This window comes from Chaetura pelagica, unplaced genomic scaffold (genome assembly GCF_000747805.2).
Source record: "Chaetura pelagica isolate M959 unplaced genomic scaffold, ChaPel_1.0 scaffold358, whole genome shotgun sequence".
In the NCBI taxonomy this organism is placed as follows: Eukaryota; Metazoa; Chordata; class Aves; order Apodiformes; family Apodidae; genus Chaetura; species Chaetura pelagica.
Window position 1 is genome coordinate 505,864 of NW_009954233.1, and position 15,274 is coordinate 521,137.

The 15,274-nt window shown below is 43.7% G+C and overlaps 1 protein-coding gene across 1 annotated transcript in view; it reads left to right on the top strand.

The window, feature by feature from the left end:
• The window catches only part of USO1 (USO1 vesicle transport factor), a 35,818-nt gene that overhangs the window by 3,687 nt on the left and 16,857 nt on the right, over positions 1-15,274 (top strand). The window contains exons 4-11 of the mRNA XM_010003633.1: positions 4,449-4,528; positions 6,642-6,653; positions 9,726-9,826; positions 11,769-11,871; positions 12,032-12,087; positions 12,437-12,557; positions 14,255-14,433; positions 15,148-15,271. Coding sequence (XP_010001935.1) covers positions 4,449-4,528; positions 6,642-6,653; positions 9,726-9,826; positions 11,769-11,871; positions 12,032-12,087; positions 12,437-12,557; positions 14,255-14,433; positions 15,148-15,271 — 776 coding nt within the window. The remainder of the gene's footprint in view (positions 1-4,448; positions 4,529-6,641; positions 6,654-9,725; positions 9,827-11,768; positions 11,872-12,031; positions 12,088-12,436; positions 12,558-14,254; positions 14,434-15,147; positions 15,272-15,274) is intronic.

Consider the following 15,274-nt stretch of genomic DNA (forward strand, 5'->3'; position numbering starts at 1 on the left):
CAAATCAAAGCCATCCCATCTGAGCAGCTGGTTGGCAAGTGAGTTGCAGGCTCAGCTGTCCCTCAGTACCCCTGTGAGTGGTGGGGTGAACTGGTGGTGGCCTGACAGAGCACAGGGCTGCTAAGCTGTCATTTCTGTTAGGATCTTGGGACCTGTTTTCAGTGACCACCTCAGGTGCCCTGAAGACTTGTGCAGAAGCAGAAAATGCTCATTTCCTCCTCCTGTCCTCCTCTATTTTTATTTTGTTATCCATTGCAGCTGCTTGAGATGATTTTGAAGAAGCAACACTGCAACTTCAAAGACATTCAGACTTCAAAGTCAGTGATTGACTCTGGCTGTCTTCTCATGTCACTGTATTTAGGAGTGACTCACGTGTGCTGGTCCCGAACTCTTGACTGTGTTGCTATGAATTTTAAGGTTGCAGAAGGTCTAATAAGATGATAAATATGAAAGGATCAGGCAATATGCTGAGGTCAGAATAGTGACTTCTGTTCCCCCCTGTAGATTAGCTTTAGGTAAGCATGCTTTCTCAGGGATTATTAGGTTGGCCTGAAGAAGGGTGACTGAGCTCCTGAAGGTGAAGCTTTTGGCCATGCAGCTGCAGATGGTACTTGTCTTACTGACTGGAGATGTTCCACACTTGTCTGCCTGTTGTCTGGGATGTACACCTGTAGCTGCTGTGTTTTGTGTGCATCAGAATATGAACTTCATCCACAGGATCCTCACTTCCCAGCTGGGGAGAAGCAGGGTGTGGTTGGGCTGTTATCAGGTGAGGCTCAATCTGCACTCCAGCTTTTTTTGCAGGGATATAGGAGGTTTGGGTGGAAAGAACTAGAAGGGAGAAGCCAGCAGCAGGCATGGGTCTCTGAATTCTCAGAGCCTGGGTGGGTGTGTGGGATGGATAGCTGGTGTACAGAGTGCTGTAAGATGAGAACAGTGACAAGTGCAAAGACACTTTCCTGTTAGGTATCTACCAAAAAATAATGGAATAGTTCAGGATGCACAGCTGTTCCATCTTCAGCAGCCTTTCTAGTAGTAATATGAAAACAGAAGCAACTTTGCTGGTAAGAGATTATTATTTCCTAATGCAAATAAGCTCATTGTGAAGTCAATATCTAACTGAAGAGTCATCTGGTTTTAAGAACTTAGCAGCCAAGTATGATGGCACAGCTCTTTTCTGAGAATTCTGTTAACTTATTCATGTAGCCATTGAGTAAGCAAGTAGCTGTCTTTTATCTCTGTGCCTCCTGATTTTGGTGTATCCATGTGCTTTTCACTTGAAATTCCAAGAGAAGGAACAAGCATGGTACCAGTTCTGTAGTAGTTTCTTCCTTCCATTTGCAGCCTTGTTGCTGTGCTGATTATGTACTTTCATTGTAGTGAACTGCACTTTTCTTTAACACTTTGGATTATAAGGCATTTTGATACTAATTCTGAAGTCATCACCATGAGGTGAGAGGCATATTTATAGCTTCAGCTCCTGAATTTAGCAGGGAGAAGGGCTGGTTTGCATGGCTGTGTTGAAATGGTGAGTGCTGCCTGTGTCCTGTTCCCATTTCTGTCCTCAGATCTTTAACTGTTGCTTTGAATTATTGGCAGCCTTGATCCTGGTACAGGGGGATGCCACTTCTGTCTCTTACATGAACACATCATTCCACTTGTTATATGAATTACTGGAAGTTTGCCTTGAGCTCTGTCTCCTGTCTGAGTGCCTAAATTTCATTATATAGAAAACTGGCTTTCCCTAGTATTTCAGCTCTGCTTGTCAGCCATCCTGGAGCCTGGGAATGCTCCTGAGTCAGCATTTAAATGTTCAGACTCCTAAACACACCAGTGTTCTTAAGCCTTATGTTTATTTTGTAATATGAAGTAGGGAATGGTATCTACTAGAGGACTTTTATGGACTTGCTGTCTAGATGTTGCCACAGCCCACCAGGGATTATTTTGAAACCAACTTGGCATTGACTGTAGAACGGGCCAGAACCACTTCACTGTTGGTGTGGAGAAAGCACTGGAGCAAGAAGTCAACGTGGTCTTTTAACTGCTTTTCTACTAACATAAGAAGGTTTTTAACTTTCAGCATGACAATTCTAATAGTTTGAAACCCAATACAAACCTGAGAGAATGAATTTTCTTTTTTATGAAGGTACAAACCCCAGTTATTTATATGCTATTAGTAGCAAATTTTCAGATTGCAATGTTTCTCATTAAAACTTCTGTAAGAGTTAATATAAATGTCATTACCCCTTTGACAGCTTTTCCATGAGTTGGGTTTTTTTTAGGGATTACCAAGTGCCCTTCCTTGCAGACATGACAGAAACACTGTTTTTCTTGACAGGGGAATGCTGTAGTTTTAGAAGAATAGGTTAAAACACTTTTGAGGCACCCTTCCTGTGCAGGACAATACCTGGGTGCCTTCACTTCCATATGATTCTTCTCTGCTACTGTTTGTGAACTCATGGAATGCTGCATGGACATGTTCTGCATTTTCTGTGGATGTGTGAGAGACTGGAGCTCTATTTCCTGACTGATTTTTTTTCACTACAGAGCAAAAGCTGCACAGCTTTAGTCTGAGCACAACCAGTAAGATGTTGTATCTGGTGAACAGCAGATGGTAGCAAGGCAGTGAAAAGTAAAGATAGGATGCTGCTCTCCTCATGTTGTAATGTGTTCTTCTCTAGACAGAAAAAAGGCCCATTTTTACCACATATACATAAAATCTGCTTATTCTTTTGGAGCTGCTGTAATGTCCCTAACAAGGGAAAGGAAAAGCAGGGCTGCAACTTTTTTCTTTCGGTCTCCAGGAAATAATTTCTAGGTGTCTTTCAGATGTGAAATTGCTTGTTATATGAAAAGGAAACCATAGGCTTGGTCATGTTGTGTTGAGGAACCAAAATTACAACCAAGGGCAAACATAAGCTGGAAATCTGAGCACACCAGCTGAATGAGACAGTTTACATGTCCTAAAAGCTTCCTTTCCTTGCTTTGGTACTAACAGTTTGGCAGAGGAGGAGATGATTTCCCTCCCTTTTTGTTTCCATTCCAGCACAGCTTAAAAGCAGCTGGTGTTAGCTGAGAGACACACTGAGGAATAATGCTTGTATTCTGGGAGGGTGTTGGCAGGGCCAGGATTTAGATCAAAACTCAGTGTGAAGGAACAAACTGACACCTGATTGTTCTGATTTTGGGTGAGAGTTGTAGAAAGGGAGGTGAGGTGTCACTGTGACAGCTTGCTCTAAAGTCCTTGGTGTAGGGATACAAGAAGTGTAGGTATTGACTGCTCTGATCTGTCTTTTCAAAGCTTGTGGATCACCTGGAGGCATCTTTTGGTTGCAACAACTGCTGTAGGTCTGGTGTATTTAATGAGGGGTCTGGCAGAGATAGCTGGCTTCAGTTAAGGCTTGGCCTTTTAAGATTGCTGGTTAGGTTGTTTCTTAGGCCTCTGCTCTGAACTGGCCCAGTAGCTGCTTCAAATGGAACTTTACCTTTGGTGTGGAGGCCTTACTTTGTATGCCTTGGAGGTGAGTGAAAGCAAGTGCTGCCAAGTTTGAATGAGAGGTCTTGTTCTGACAGTGTGCTCTTCTGATGCTTGGGGAGGACCTGAAAGAAACTGTGAGGTGTGTCCTGCACTCTGAGGTGCCTTCCTGGGTGATGTTTTCTTTTCCTTTGTTGTTTGACTGGCTGTGCTTTCGTACTTGTCCACTTTGAGAAAGAAAGGAGCAAAATTGGATATGTTCCCCCCCCAAAATTCCTGTCCTGGTCTTTGTTGTACCCTAGGGTTTATGGATTGTTGAGGCTTGGTAATGCAGAAGAAACAGGTCTCTCATAAAGCAAGGCTCTTCAGAGAAGAGTCCTGGTGTAAGCAGGTGAACTAATGCTTTGGGGTTAGATTGGCTGCCTGGCAGCTTCCCAGGGATGCCTGGAGTTCAGAAACCCCTAATACCTGGGTGTGGTCTGAGCTGATGACATGGAGTCTGGCCCATTTGGGAGAATCTGCAGCTGTTGCCATTCATGTGGAGTGCCAAGTTTTGGGCCCTAGTTCTCTCTGACAGGGTAGTGAGGAGGGTCTTTTCCTGGGATGGTGCCGAAGCTTGTCTGAAGCTTTTCTGTGAATCCCTTCCAGAGGTGTCTCCTGTTATACTTGAAGAGCAGGTTGGCAGGAGTGACTCAGGAAATAGAAGACATGCTCACAGGAAAGCTTTCTGTGGTCATGTTCTGCCACCAGACTTTCTGGATGTGGCCACCTGAGGGAGTGAAACTGGGAGAAGGAGTTTGATTCCATTCAGGGACCAGACAGCTCATGGGTCTGTGACATTACAAAATGTGTGTCAACATCAGTCCTTCTCGCTTGATCTAATGCTGCAAAGGGAACTGCCTGTGCAGAAAAACAATGTTGTAAGAGCAGTTGGAAATAAGTCATTAAAGAAAAGTGGTTCTTTCATTTGCAGTTCAGATTCTGAAATAATTGGCTATGCCTTGGACACTCTCTACAATGTAATATCGAATGACCTAGAAGAAGAGGAGCAAGGTAAGCACTTGGTAGTAATAGCTGTGTTAACTGTGGGGGTGCTTTCCTTTTTCCTTTGTTCAAATTATAAACTGAAATACTGTGTGATTTACTAATGCTGAGGCTTGCTGTGTCATTGTGTAGCTGTTATGACAATGCTAGAAATTTTGTGTGCATCTTGCATTGAAGTACTACTGGATCTCTTGCTTATTCATTTTAAAAACTGTTCAGTGAAAAGCAGCCAGGTTGGAATAGGGGAGTTTTTTTTCTAGTTTGTAAATAGTAAATTGAGCCATTCTTTTTTTATTTGGAAAAGACAGTTCTGCTGTTACTGTCAAATGGGTAATGTGAGCTGATGATTTGACCAGGATATTGAGAGTGAAAATCTCAGGTCCCTATATTAAGGCAGCAGTAAGTGTGAAAACCTTCAGCCCTCCTGTGGCACTTTAGGAAGAGACTCTCCCATATCCTTCCAAGATAGGTAGATGTAGAAGTAGGCTCTATACAGCTAGGTTGTGAAACTCCCTGCCCCTGCTGCCTTGATTTTATTTTCAAAGGCCCTTTTTGGTAGGTCATCAAAACTGGTCTTGGTGACCAATGAAGAATGGGTACAGCTCCTAAAAATAACCATGTTTCACAGAAAGGCTGCGAAACATCACGGTGAAGAAGGTGACAGCAGTAACCCAAATTAGGCTTGGGCAGGAAGAAGGTTCTCAAAACTAAAGAAGTGAATAAAAAAGAGCTGTTGATGATAGATGTTTTAGGCTCTGGGAGAGTGCATGGTGTGTAGGGCAGGACAGTCAGTCTGTTTTCAGCATCAAGGAAGTGCCTATAGAATGGGGATGGGGTCTGGCTGAGGGCTGTGCAAGAGCTGGGCTGGCAGGAGGCATCAGCTGGAGAGCTGTGTCTGTCAGGTGCTGAGCTGGGCCACACTTGTTCCCATTGCTGGGGAGGATGGAGACATGGTCATGTAGGCAACTGCAAGCAGGTGGTGCTGCCAGAAAGGTTGCTGGCTGTTAAACTGAAGCCAATTGTGTAGGAGAGCCAACTGCAGGATTCAGTTGGCCTTCCTGACACCTGTGCCCTGTTGCAGGTGTTGTTTGGAAAACCACTTCTGTTGTCTTGGCTTGATTACTAGTTAAACTAGTAACCAAAGCCAAATGGTTGTAGACTTGATTTCCCAGGCTTCAAGAAGAACACATCAACAACCCATAAGGCTTGTAGGACATCCATTCTGCTTTTGGATGAGTGGACATGCAAATCCATTATTCCAGCTTGTCCAAAATATCTCAGAGGTCTTGGGCATGCACGGATACAGTGTGAGGAGAGGGCTACACTTAAGGTGGTTGAATAGCTGGGTTCATAACATCCTGCATTTGCCATTGACCTCAAGAGTCTTTCTAGTCTTTGACACCCTTGTATCTCATTTCAGTTTCCATTACATGTAGTGGACTGCAAATACTCCCATGAATGGGCCGAGTATGAGGTGATACTGCTGTTCAGTTGAAGTCTCCTTGTCTGCAGTATTCACCCCATGATATTTCTTCCAAGGCTCCTTAACTGATAAATAACCTTATGGAAATTAGGTGAGGGTTCTCCAATATGAATACATTTCTGCCAGTATGTAAGAATGACCTTGTCCAGTATGTCCTTTCGTGGTGCCTTCTACCATGAATTGTTTTGCCTTATGTAGCTGCAAGAGACTGCCAATCCTTCTGAGATGTAACCAGCTCAGATTCTTTGCTTTCTTGCCTTTTCCTTGCTCATCCACTTGCCTGATCTTGAAGAAAGAGGTTTTGAACAAGAGGAGAGTTTTATGGTGCTGGTGAATCCGTGTCTGTGGTAGTGGCCTTGATGCTGGGTTTGACAAGAATGTTATCAGCAGCCTCTTACAAAGGGCAAAGAATTGACAAAATCAAGTTATGTACCTGAGATAACCAGTGTTGTAAGACTAGGGGGTTGTTTAGTTCAGCCACTTCCACAAGAACTACCTGAAGGAGTGGTTGCTGCATAGCAAGCTAAGATGGCTGCTTTGAAAAATCTGACCTTATGCTGCTATTGGTTGTGCTGTTTGGAAAGCTATTCAACTTGTAAACCTGTCTCTTGTTTCTTTTTCTTATATCTGCACTGACAGATGATTCTGAAGGTAAATGAACCTTTACTTCTATATATATATTGCACTTTATTTTAGGCCTAGTTGCTACTCACACCCATAACACTCCCTGCTCTTTAAAAAGGACACTGTCAAGATGTGCACTGGAGCTGACTGAAAGCTTTTTGCATTCTGCTCTATACAGTTTCTTTGGAGCTGAAATGTCTTCCCAGTTTTATTTCTCATGTGATTTGGGCATGCTGAATGCCAGCAGATCTCTTGAGATTGTGATGATGATAAATTCTGGTTTGGGTTGTCATGAGAGTGTGCAGCTTCAGCAGTGGTAGGATTTTAATGGACAAAAGGTTGTGCCCAGAGTTTCAATTTTCAAGAAACTCTGGAGTTTGACACAAATGTGTGTGCTGCATGTAAGCATCCTTCACAGTGTCTCTTTTAAGCAATGCATGTTAAAATAGTGTTTCCTTCTACCCTTAAGTTACCACTAACACTTTACGTTCTTGTTTTTTTAAAAACTAGTTTTATCAAAATGCACTTCATCTGTTTATAATAAGATTAAGTTCTAGTTCACAGTGCTGGTTGTTAGTGACTCACTATGAGCTAATCTTAATAGATGGAAGTTGTTCTCCTTATCTGAGCTCTGTGAATGTACAGATTGAAGAGCTGTGCTTGGTACAAGATCTGTGGTGTGTCAACATGTTTCACTCTGCCTGTTTCTTTCTGTCCAGCTCCTCTCTATCTTTTAAAACTGTACTAGAAGAAACACTGAAAGTAAAAAGTCAGAGTGGGGAGGGGGAAGACAACTTTAATTTGGCCCTTTTATAGAAGGATGCAAAACATCCTCTACTGGAGTCAAGCTTTTGGAATAAATAGAAACCACACCAAGCTTCAAGAGGCTGTGAGTTGTGTGTACTGCTCAGGTTTAGCCTGAGCACCCAGAACTTGTGCAAAGACAAGAATTGGGATTAGAAAGGAGTATTTTGTCAGCATTTCTTATTTTCTGCAGCTAAAAATTTACAGCAGGCAGGTGCTGCTTCTCTCCCTCTTGTAAATGACCTGCTAAAAAGACTGCTTGAAGGGAGAAGTGTAGCTACACTGTTAGAGAAATGATCAGCTACTCTGCTGTCTGAAAGGCTAAACAAAAACCTCTTTCCTATATTGAAAATCCTTAGAAAAGAGAGCTTATAAACTGGTACCTTGCAGTGAATTGCTATAGCAAATAGTTTGAATTGGGTTAGTTGATTGAATTAAAATCATTTTCTTGGCACCAAATTTTTATGGTAGAGTCCTTTGATTTCTGTTTTGCCATCCCCCTGACAAGGTGCAGAGTTTGAACACTGTGGTCTTTGACCATTTTTTTATAGCTGCTCAGTTGTTAATGGTTAGTGCTCCTTGGTAAGGCTGTAAATCCTGCAGCTTATGCAGGAGGAAAAAAAAAATCCTTGTTTTGCCTTCGCTGACCCAAATCAGACCTTTGGATTTGGTCAGAAATTCGGTGGCTTTACCACCTATTTTCTGTGCTTTATGCTTTAAGCTGTGCCCATGGCTCCATCAGGCAGCAGGGGATGGCCTGGCAGTGCTGTGGGTCCCTCAGGGGGAGCTGTAGGGCAGCTGAGGTAGCTCCTGAGCCTTTGCTGCAGCTCTTCACCCACTGTTGGGCTGTCTGAGCTGCCTGGGACAGAACAGAGCCCATGGAGGGACAGGAGGGGCTTTGAGGTTATGGGGAGAGAAGGGAGCAAAGCAGCAGATTGGTTAGGGGATGTGTGGGGAGAAGAAGGTTGGCAGGGAGAAGAGTGTTTGGCTGGGGCTGGATCCCAGTGGATGTGTCTGTATTGCTCCCAGCAGTTAGTGGGTGTTCACTGGCATTCTGTGCTGTTGTGAGAAGCCTTGTCTAGACACAACCAGGCAAAGAACCAACCTATTAAAGCCTAATGAGAAGCTCATTCCACATGGGGTGACCCTGCTGTCACGTGCAGCTGAATTCCCATCCCTGTTGCATGGGAACTGGGCTGGAACCAGGGTGGAAGCAGCAGAGGAGCTGAGGTCTCAAACTGCACTGGATCTGAAGGAAGTGTCCTCCTGGTGTGCAAACTCAAAGTATAACAAAAAAAAAAAAAAGCTTACTTTGAGTCAGAATTGATGTTCCTCATTTTTTTCCATTGAAATTCTTGATCTGTGCCAACCAGGAGTACCTCAGTGGGGTGGTTTCATGAACCAGGAAATGGTCACTTGGGCCAGAAAAACAGCTGCAGTGCTGAGATGCAGTTTGCATGTTTTCTGTTGTTTTGTGGGATGCTTTTGCATTTGTTGTTTGCTTGTGCAAGTCTGATGCATGAAATAATTGGGAAATGAGGCAAAATCCACATGCTGCTCCAAGTCTACACAACTGATAAGTAAGAGATCCTTTTGCTGTAGCCAATTAGGCACAGACCTCTGTTCTACTGCCCTGCTGAAATTAATTTGGATTCCAGGACTGAAAGGGTTTTCATGCTGATCTGTTTCAAAGTTGTTCTCCTGGTGTTTAAACCAAATGGCTAAACCAAAATAAATAAATGAGGTGTTTGAGCCATTTAGCTTTAGATGGTTTATATTCCCCACCATTCAGTTCAGTCCTATTGACATGAAACATGCTTTGCTTTTGCATGTTAGTGAATGGTCCTTGTGAGGAACTTCTCTGCTGGAGCAGTTCAGGGGCACACAAGGCTTTCTGCTCCTTCACTGCTGGGAGGGTTCTCTTTTCTCTCTGAATTCTCTGCTCATGTCCTGTAACAGGCAACAGTGGGGGTGAGAGCTGTGAATCTAGCTGGATGTGATAAATGAAAACAGGATTTTTGCTTTTCATGCTGAAATGAGTCTGTTTGGTAGAGTCTCGGTTCCCTCCTGCTCTTAAACCAAAATATCTCTCTGTAAAAGTTGAATAGTGTAGGATTTCTCTTTTGTGCTAAGCTTTTGTCAGTGTTTGTTGTGAAAATAATTAAATTAACAGTATAGCAGGAACTCTAAACTCTTGTGGTTGCCCATGGCCCTATTTTAGTAAGAACAAAAGTCACAGTTCCCGTAAGTTCTTCCAATCCTGTGTTGTAATACATTGGTTTTTTACTATTACAGAGGAAAACTTACCCAAACAAGTTGATGATTTGGGAAGTCAGTTCACAGAGATTTTCATTAAACAGCAAGAAAATGTCACACTCTTGTTGACTCTTGTGGAGGTGAGTAATGGAATTGTACTTGGAATTCTGAGGGATAAGTAGTGTTGTACAGGGAGGTTATCTTAATGGATACAGCTGTAGTGTTGTCTGTCCAGTGAGATCTGTGTCAAAACCTGAGGTGTTCTTTGACATGATGAGTGTGGTGTTGGAGGTGGAAGCCTAAAGGTTTGTTGTGGTTGGTCAGGTCTGTCCCTGGGCTCATTAGTGCTGGAGATTTCTCTTGCTGACAAGACTCTGTCTTAGCAAAGAAGCTGCTGTTACTCTTTGGGCATAGGAAGAAGACACAAAAGGACTTGCCTTTCTTTCCCTCTTGGATTTCTGACTAATATGGATAGGGCTGACTGGTTTTTAGAAAGAAGAAACAGCTGGGAAAGCCACTGCAGAGGAGAGGGAGGAAAGGAACCAGCTGGGAGTTCAGGAAACTGATAATAAAGCTAAGAACCACAGGCAAGTGCAGGGCAGCCAGGGGATCAGGGCCAGCCAGCATGGGTTTATGAAAGGGAGGTCTTGTTTGACCAACCTGATCTCTTTCTGTGACCTTCTTGATGAGGGGAAGGCTGTGGATGTTGTCTCCCTGGACTTTGGTAAGGCCTTGGACACCATCTCCCACAGCATCTCCTGGAGAAGCTGGTGAATCGTGGCACAGATCAGTGTTCTCTTCACTGGGTAAAAGCCTGGCTGAATGGCTGGGCCCAGAGAGTTGTGGTGAATGGGGCTAAATCTAGTTGGGGCTGGTCACCAGAGGTGTCCCTCAGGGCTCAGTGTTGGGGCCAGTCTTGTTCAATGTCTTTATCAACAATCTAAGCTATTGAGGACCTCCTCAATATGTTTGCAGATGACACCAAGTTGGGCAGGAGTGTTGATCTGCTTGAGGGTAGGAAGGCTCTGCAGAGGGACCTGGACAGGTAGAATTGATGGGCCAAGGCCAATTGTATGAGGTTCAATAAGGCCAAGTGCCAGGTCCTGCATTTCACTCACAGCAACCCCCGGCAACACTCCAGGCTTGGGGCAGTGGCTGGAGAGCTGCCCAGCAGAGAAGGAGCTGGGGGTGCTGGTGGACAGCTGGATGAACATGAGCCAGCAGTGTGCCCAGGTGGCCAAGAAGACCACCAGCATCCTGGCCTGCATCAGGAGTAGTGTGACCAGCAGGACCAGGGAGGTGATCACAGCCCTGGGCACGATCTTATGATCACCAGAACTGGGCAGTGATGAAGCTGCACCTCAAGTCTTGTGTTCATTTCTGAGCCCCTGACTACAAGAAGGACATTGAGGTGTTGGAGCAAGTTCAGAGAAGGGCAACCAAGCTGGTGAAGGGTCTGGAGAACAAGTCCTATGAGGAGAGGCCGAGGGAATTGGGATTGTTTAGTTTGGAGAAGTGGACACTGAGGGGAGACCTCATTGCCCTCTACAGCTACCTGAAAGGAGGCTGTAGGGAGGTGGGAGTTGGCCTCTTGTCTCAAGTGAATAATGGCAGGACCAGAGGAAATGGCCTGAAGCTCAGCCAGAGGAGTTTTAGATTGGATATTAGGAAGAATTTCTATACTGAAAGAGTGGTCAGGCACTGGAACAGCCTGTCTGGGGAGGAGGTAGAGTCACCATCCTTGGAGGTGTTGAAGAAACATGTAGGTGTGACACTTCAGGGCATGGTCTAGTGGCTGAGGTGGGTTTTTTCGTGGGGGCTTTCTGGTGGAATGTGTGGTTGTCTGTGTCTGCTTGGGGTTTGTTTTGTGATCTCAGAGGTCCTTTCCAACCATGACAATGCTGTGAGAAGAGGGTAGTGTTTAGACTTGCTGGCCATATGCTGTAAAGGGATGAATGAGAAAAGAAATGGACAGGAGATTCAATTCCTTATCCCTTTGGTGTGTATTCATAACTAGTGTCTAGAAGAAAAGCTGAACACTGAGGAAATTGTTACTTCATGTGCTCCTCTCCATCTTGGCAGGAATTTGATTTCCATGTTCGTTGGCCTGGAGTGAAACTACTTACATCTCTCTTAAAGCAACAAGGACCTCAAGTGCAGCAGATCATTCTTGTCAGTCCTATGGGTAAGTGGTTGGGTTTATTGCTCATCAACCTGAAGGTGGAAATTTGGCAAACATCAGGGCAGAGGGCTAGAGGAGTGTCAACTGATGGGTTTTAAAGACCTCCAGCATGAAAAAAGCTGCACCTCTTTTATGCTTTGTTTTTTTAATGTGTTTCTTCCAGGTGTTTCCAGGCTGATGGATCTACTAGCAGACTCTAGGGAGGTGATAAGAAATGATGTAAGTACAGAATAAAGGCAGTTTATCCTTTCAATAAATAGCCAAAATCCTCTAATTACTTCAGAATACTTGAGGTGCTTTACAAGTTCCCTCTTTCTTCTGTATAGCCCTTCTTAACAGTACTGTGCTTCTATTTTGAAGTGCAGTCAGGTATGAGAGACCTACTTCATGGTGTCCATGGTGGGTTTTGTTAGATGTGCTGAGTTGCAGGGCATGCAGTTCTGTCCTATGATGCTGGCCAAGGAATATGCTGCTGATTCAGGATCCCTCTAAGAGCTGTGACTTGTGAAAAGCAATGTAGTTCTACTAAAACGTAAGGTTAATTTCTTCTCTTCCCCCACCTGTCAAGGGAGTCTTGTTGTTACAGCAACTGACAAAAAGTAATGCAGCCATACAGAAGATTGTTGCCTTTGAAAATGCCTTTGAGAGACTTCTGGATATCATCACAGAGGAAGGAAACAGTGATGGAGGTACAGGAAACTCCTATTCATAGCCTTGTGCTTCTGCACAAACTATTAGTTGACAGTGTTTCCAGGCTGATGTTAGTATGTGATGGGAGCTGGGTTAATGGATAGAAGGATCAAAACATACAGCCTGGTTGTAACAACAGCAAAAAGATGAAATAAGCAGGCAGGCTTTCAGCATCTTTCAAAATTGGTCTTGAGATATTAGTTAAAACAGAAGTTAGTTCCTCTGAGCATGTGTGTGTAAGTTTGGGTGTTCCTGTTTGGCTTATGTCTGTGAATGTTTATGCTTTGAAGGGCCATGTCAGGAATGTGTGAGCTGCATTTGTCACTTACAGAGTTCAGCATCTGCAATTCCTCCTGTGAGATCCCTGGGTGCTTGGAGTGCTGGAAGTCACAGCTTGCTGAGCTTCTTCAGCCTCACAAGTAACTGCAGTATTTTAGTCAGCTGCTTGTTAAATAATTTACCTGAAAAAAAGATTTAAAAAGAAATAAAAAATAATGCAGCACTTAGCTCTTTTTATTTTTTTATTTTTTTTTTAATTAGCAACACATTATGAACTTAAAAGCAGTTGCAGTTTGCTCCAGGATCTTTTTCAGTAACAAGACAGGTTGTTTTCTGTGAGCTTTGTGGTCTGCAGGAGCAGTTACCACTTCTCTCCCAGCTGAATTACTCCAAGTATGTTGGCACAAGGAAGGATGAAGCAAACCTCTGATTCCAAGCTGCTATTTTTAGGCAGCTAATAATTTTAGGAGACTTGATATGTAAATTCCTAAGTGTTACCAGTTCTCTGCTTTCCTGTTGCATATGCAGCCCTGCTGAGGACCAGATGACCAGCTGTGGCCCTGCAGCAGGAGCAGGGCACACAGAATGTGACAGCTGCTCTCTGTTCTCCCACTCCCAAGTCTGACATTGCCTCTGTGTGCTCAGAAGAGCAAGTCTTGGTCCTTTCTGTCAAGTCCAGATTTTGAGGCATTCCAGCAGTACTGGAAGCAGCTTGCTGTTATTGTCCTCTGGACAGAGTTGTCTGAGGAGTTTCTCTTCACAGAGTACCCAGCTGATGAGTATCTCGAGTGCTTTTTTCCCTTCAGATAAAACCTGAGGAGGAGGAAAAGATGTTGCAGCTCCAAGGAGTTGAGTATGAATTGGCTCATTGTAAGGGCTGTATCTAAGAATTGATTTTACACCAAAAGTAGCTTTGCAATGAGTTGAAGATGTAGCCAGTGATTAATGATGATGTGTAATCCAGTAACAACTGCTGCATTTGAAGCATGAGGCAGCTCAAGAGGAACTTGATTTTAGTGCTCACAACACAGAGACAATCATGTAGCCTGACTCAGAAGCAGGTACACTTCAAGCCAGGAAGTGCTTCTGAGGCTTTGTTGGAAACTCTTCCTATTCCTACCCAATTAACTCGTAGAAACTGTATATTCTTGGGAAATAATGATTTTGGTTTACACTTGTGAAAGAAACACAGTGATTTCCTTGGAAATATGCTGGATCAACATTAGATGTATTTAATGTAGACTGACCCTTTTTCATGCATGAGGTTAGCAGTTCTTGATACAAATCTAACATTTGTTAACAGAGTTCAGAAGGGTGTGATGTTTTCCATTCAGAACATCCTTAATGCATGGAGAGGCTAATTAGTTTTCTGTGTGTCATTTTTTTTATGGATCTTTTGTTTTTTTTGTCTCACCAGGAATCGTAGTGGAAGACTGTCTCCTCTTAATACAAAACTTGTTGAAGAATAATAATTCCAATCAGAATTTCTTCAAAGAAGGTTCATACATCCAGCGTATGAAGCCTTGGTTTGAAGTTGGAGATGACAACTGTGGGTGGTCTGCCCAGAAAGTGACTAATCTTCACCTAATGCTGCAGGTAGAACACACTTCATCAAACTCCTAAACACCAACGTCAACAGTTTTTCATCTCTCTTGCAATGAAGAACAAGTGTAATGTTAACAATTATCTCTGAAATCCATGTGTGGTCTGTAGCTCAGAATTAGCTGCCAGCATTCCTGAGATGTGCTGCTTTCAGCACAAATCCTGTTGCCAAACTGTGACTTGGTAATGACTGGAATATCCTGTGCCTTCCTTTCAGGGAGCTGAAGAAGTGACAGGGATTTGAGCTAAGTTCATACTCAGGGGTGTTCTATGTCAAGAATCCTCCTGCATGAATGCATGTGTGGCCACAGTGCATTAACCAGATTCCAGTAGCTGCTCTTTCTGTGAGTTCACAATTCCTGATTGTTGGGCATCTTCCCTCCCAGAGGATGAAATGAGGTTTTTCTGTTCTGTGGCACTTGGTGTGGAAGATGAGCAGGTAGTTCTCACTTCCTGAGAAGTAGTTCTGGCAAATGGTGAGCCAAATAAGATTAAAAATTACAGCTTGATTTCTCCTCACTTAGTGTTCACAATGGAGTCAGATATTTGAAGAGGTTAAAGAGCTTCCCTGAACTCAAACTTGTTTTCTCTGCCCGTTTTTAGGTGCAGTTCTGTTTCATGGCTGACCTTCAAATGGGTGCATTATTTTATTTAGCATTTCACCAGGTCTCAGGCTCTCTCCACACAGAAATGTTTCTTTTTCTCTAGCTTGTGCGGGTACTCGTGTCTCCCACAAACCCTCCTGGTGCCACCAGCAGCTGCCAGAAGGCCATGTTTCACTGTGGGTTGTTACAGCAGCTCTGCAAAATCCTGATGGCAACTGGAGTTCCTGCTG